The sequence below is a fragment of the Calidris pugnax genome, unplaced genomic scaffold, assembly GCF_001431845.1.
Source record: "Calidris pugnax isolate Ruff unplaced genomic scaffold, ASM143184v1 scaffold30, whole genome shotgun sequence".
NCBI classification, from domain to species: domain Eukaryota; kingdom Metazoa; phylum Chordata; class Aves; order Charadriiformes; family Scolopacidae; genus Calidris; species Calidris pugnax.
Genome location: NW_015090776.1, coordinates 4,797,857 through 4,801,032, shown reverse-complemented (window position 1 = coordinate 4,801,032; position 3,176 = coordinate 4,797,857). Strand labels below are relative to the sequence as shown.

Genomic DNA, 3,176 nt, shown 5'->3' with positions numbered 1-3,176 from the left:
CCTCCCCGCCCCCGGCACCCTTGGGTGCGCGGCGGGGATGACCTTGGGAGCCTGTGAACTCAGCCCCTTGGCACGGCTCCCTCCGGCCCGGGCGCTGCATCCTTGTTTGCACAGCTGCGTCCCCGCTGCCAGAACCCGAGCCCGTACCCCGGCCTCCCCCCAGCAGCCCCTTCCGGCCCCGGGACGGCCCCTCGGCCGGCTCCTGGCGTGGGCTGGGGCGGCTCTTCCCTCCCATCACCCCTCGTCCCTCCCCAGCACTCGGGACGGGAGCATCCGGGGGCCGATGCCACGCTGCCTCGGTCACATGGAGACCGGGACACCTCTTCCCTGACCTCCACGCTCTGCCTCTCCTCCAGGCAGGCAGGACCCCCCTTCCCCACACCTCCTCCTTGCCCAGCGAGGAGGGAAATTGGGTTTTTTGGGGAGTTAGTGAACGGCATCCTGGCTGCCCACAGCTCCCCGGGGAGAGAAACTCCCAGCCATGAGGCGGCAGGAGCAGGGGGTGGCAGTTTGGGAGCCGTGGGCAGGGGGCTGGATGGGCACTGGGTGCTCCTGTGGTGGGGGGGGGACACGACATGGTGGCTGTATCCCCCCTCGGGGCGGCGGGAGGCCCGGCTGGCTCCTTGGGCCGAGTGGGAGGGCGGCAGGAAAGGGAAGGAGCTGGGAATGGGAAGAATTGGAGGAAGTGCTTATTTACCCCGCGGAGCGTCCCCGAGGAAGGGCAGGGCAGGGCACGGCGCAGGCAGACACTCAGGGGGGGGGCTCACAGCCTCCCACCCCACCACACATCCCAGCGGCTCCCAGTTCACAGCCAGAAGGGGATGAAAGCCCCAAAGGAGGATCCATCCCACCCCACCGGGGCCGGGGAGTTCCCCAGTGCCTGGCTGAGCTCAAGCCCAACCTGTTTTCTAGAAGAGGTTCCTGAGAACCAGCCCGGGACCACCAGGGTCCCAGTGAAGTGGGACCCCCACCACCGAGGGTGCAGACCGAGCCCCCAGCCAGGATCCCCCATGGCTTTGGAGGCCTGGGGGGCCACAGCTCACCTCCATGCTGGCCAGGGGCACCAGAGTGGGCTGTGACCCCTCTCAGAGGGGCTGAGATCCTCTGGAAGGATCCTCCTGGGGTTGGCATCACCTCGCATAGGTCCCACATGCCACCTTTGCCCGTACCTTGTCACCTCCAGGGTGGGGCCCAGTAGCTTCCGAGGGTGCAGACCGAGCCCCCAGCCAGGATCCCCCATGGCTTTGGAGGCCTGGGGGGCCACAGCTCACCTCCATGCTGGCCAGGGGCACCAGAGTGGGCTGTGACCCCTCTCAGAGGGGCTGAGATCCTCTGGAAGGATCCTCCTGGGGTTGGCATCACCTCGCATAGGTCCCACATGCCACCTTTGCCCGTACCTTGTCACCTCCAGGGTGGGTCCCAGTAGCTTTCTGCCCCCGCTTCTCACCTCCAGGATGCTCTGCTGGGTACCAGTAGCTTCCCCCCACCCCAGCCTGCCCAAGTAACTTGGCGAGAAGCAGCCCCAGGACCCCATCTTCTGCCCAGGTCCCCTGGGGCGACTGTGGCAGGGATGCTCGACACAGAGCCAAGCTCCGTGTGTCCTCGTTGGCACAATACACGGCGGGTCCAAGGGTGGGGGGAAAACCTGATTTTCCACGGAAAGCCTTGCTGCTGTGACACCTGGGGGCACCTCCTGCCCCGAGATGCAGAGCCCGGGTCTCAGCATGGGCAGTGGTGAGGCTGAGTGGTCCTGTCCTGCCCTGGGCACCGCGTTGCCACATGCTGCGGTGACAACCGTGTCCCTCGCGAGTGAGGAGTGCCCATGTCCCTGCAGCCCCTGGCAGGGAGAGCGCTCCTCTCAGGGAAGCTGCTTGCCCAAAAAAGCCCCCTGCTAGCCCCACTACGCCACGCTGGGAGCCTCAAACAGCTGGGGGTCCCCAAATTACCGGTGTTTACCGGAGCCCTCCCCCGGTTACCTTTTGCTTTGCCGCTCATGGCGGGCTGTGGTGGCACGTCCCCCTCGGGCCGGGCTCGGCGTCCCCAGCCGCGCAGGCGGCTGGTGCTCTCTCATGCCGTCCGTCCGTCTGTCCGTCCGTCCCTTCGTCCGTCCACCCGCCCGTGTGCGGGGGCCGGGGGGGGGGGATCCCCCCCAGGGGCAGCAGTCTCCTCCCACACTTCCCCTGCCCCGGGGCTGACATCACTGCCCGGCGCCGCAGCCCCGGCCGCCGCTCCAGGGCTGGGGACAGACGTCAGGATGGAGGACAGGAGGACAGAAGGACGCCCGTCCCCCTTGGAAGGAGGGGACCCCACCAGCCCCGGCCACCCTGGCGGCAGGGACAGCACGGCTCGGTCCCTTTCCTTCCCTCCTTGCCACCCGCCTGGGGAAACTGAGGCACAGGGGAGGGGACCACCCTGCAGGTCACCGGGGTGCAAACTCAGGACCCTCCGAGCCCCACCAGCCTCATGCCACCCTCCCCCCTCCCCGTCCATGAGACTGCTCCCCCCCAGAGCCCCCCTTCCCTCCAGCACCCAGGGATGGCCACCAAACCGCCCCCTGCCAACTGCAGTGCTGTCCCCAGGCTCTGGGCAGGGGGTGTGCTCCAGGCACAGCCCCTCGCCCCCATCCCCAGGGGGCTCTGCTGGGGGCAGGCACAAAGCCGTGGGCACAGCAGGCAGCCCACGCTCACGCCGCTGCGGCACCAGTCCCGGCAGCCCCGCTGCTCGCTTCTACATTGGTTTGTTTCAATTTTTTTTTTTTTTTAAATATATATATAAAACTGCCCTGGCTTTGCTGGGGGCTTCCCCTGGCACACCCGTGGGCACCCCGCAACAGCCAGGAGCCGCTGGGAAAAGGGTTTCCTTGCTCAGATGTTCCCAGTTTGGGTTGTCTGGGTCTCCAAAGCCTCGGAAGGGCTGGCTCTCCAAAGATGCTGGGTGTGTTCCCACACCGAGGATGCCCCGCTCCCCAGAGGGGTCCTGCACCCACAGGTGGCAGACCCACCTGCCCCCCACCCTCCCCATGCCAACCTCCCAGCCCCACAACTGCCTGCCAGAAAGCACACGGATGCCCTAAACAACCAGGGGGGCGCTATGGCACAGATGGGACCTCCCTCCTCTTCCCAGTGCTGTGGGTCCCTGCACGGGTCCTGCTCCTGGGTCCCTGGCACCCCCCCCCC

General features: G+C 67.1%; 1 protein-coding gene across 4 annotated transcripts in view; it reads right to left on the bottom strand.

The window, feature by feature from the left end:
* Positions 1–3,176, bottom strand: part of FAM65A (family with sequence similarity 65 member A) — a 34,098-nt gene that overhangs the window by 17,735 nt on the left and 13,187 nt on the right. For 2 of the 4 annotated variants that reach the window (XM_014947073.1, XM_014947035.1), the window contains exon 1: positions 1,977–2,114. The exons of the other annotated variants lie outside the window; for them this stretch is intronic. In XM_014947073.1, coding sequence (XP_014802559.1) covers positions 1,977–1,995 — 19 coding nt within the window. In that variant the 5' untranslated portion in view covers positions 1,996–2,114. Of the gene's footprint in view, positions 1–1,976; positions 2,115–3,176 lie in introns of those variants that run through there. 4 annotated transcript variants of the gene reach the window in all.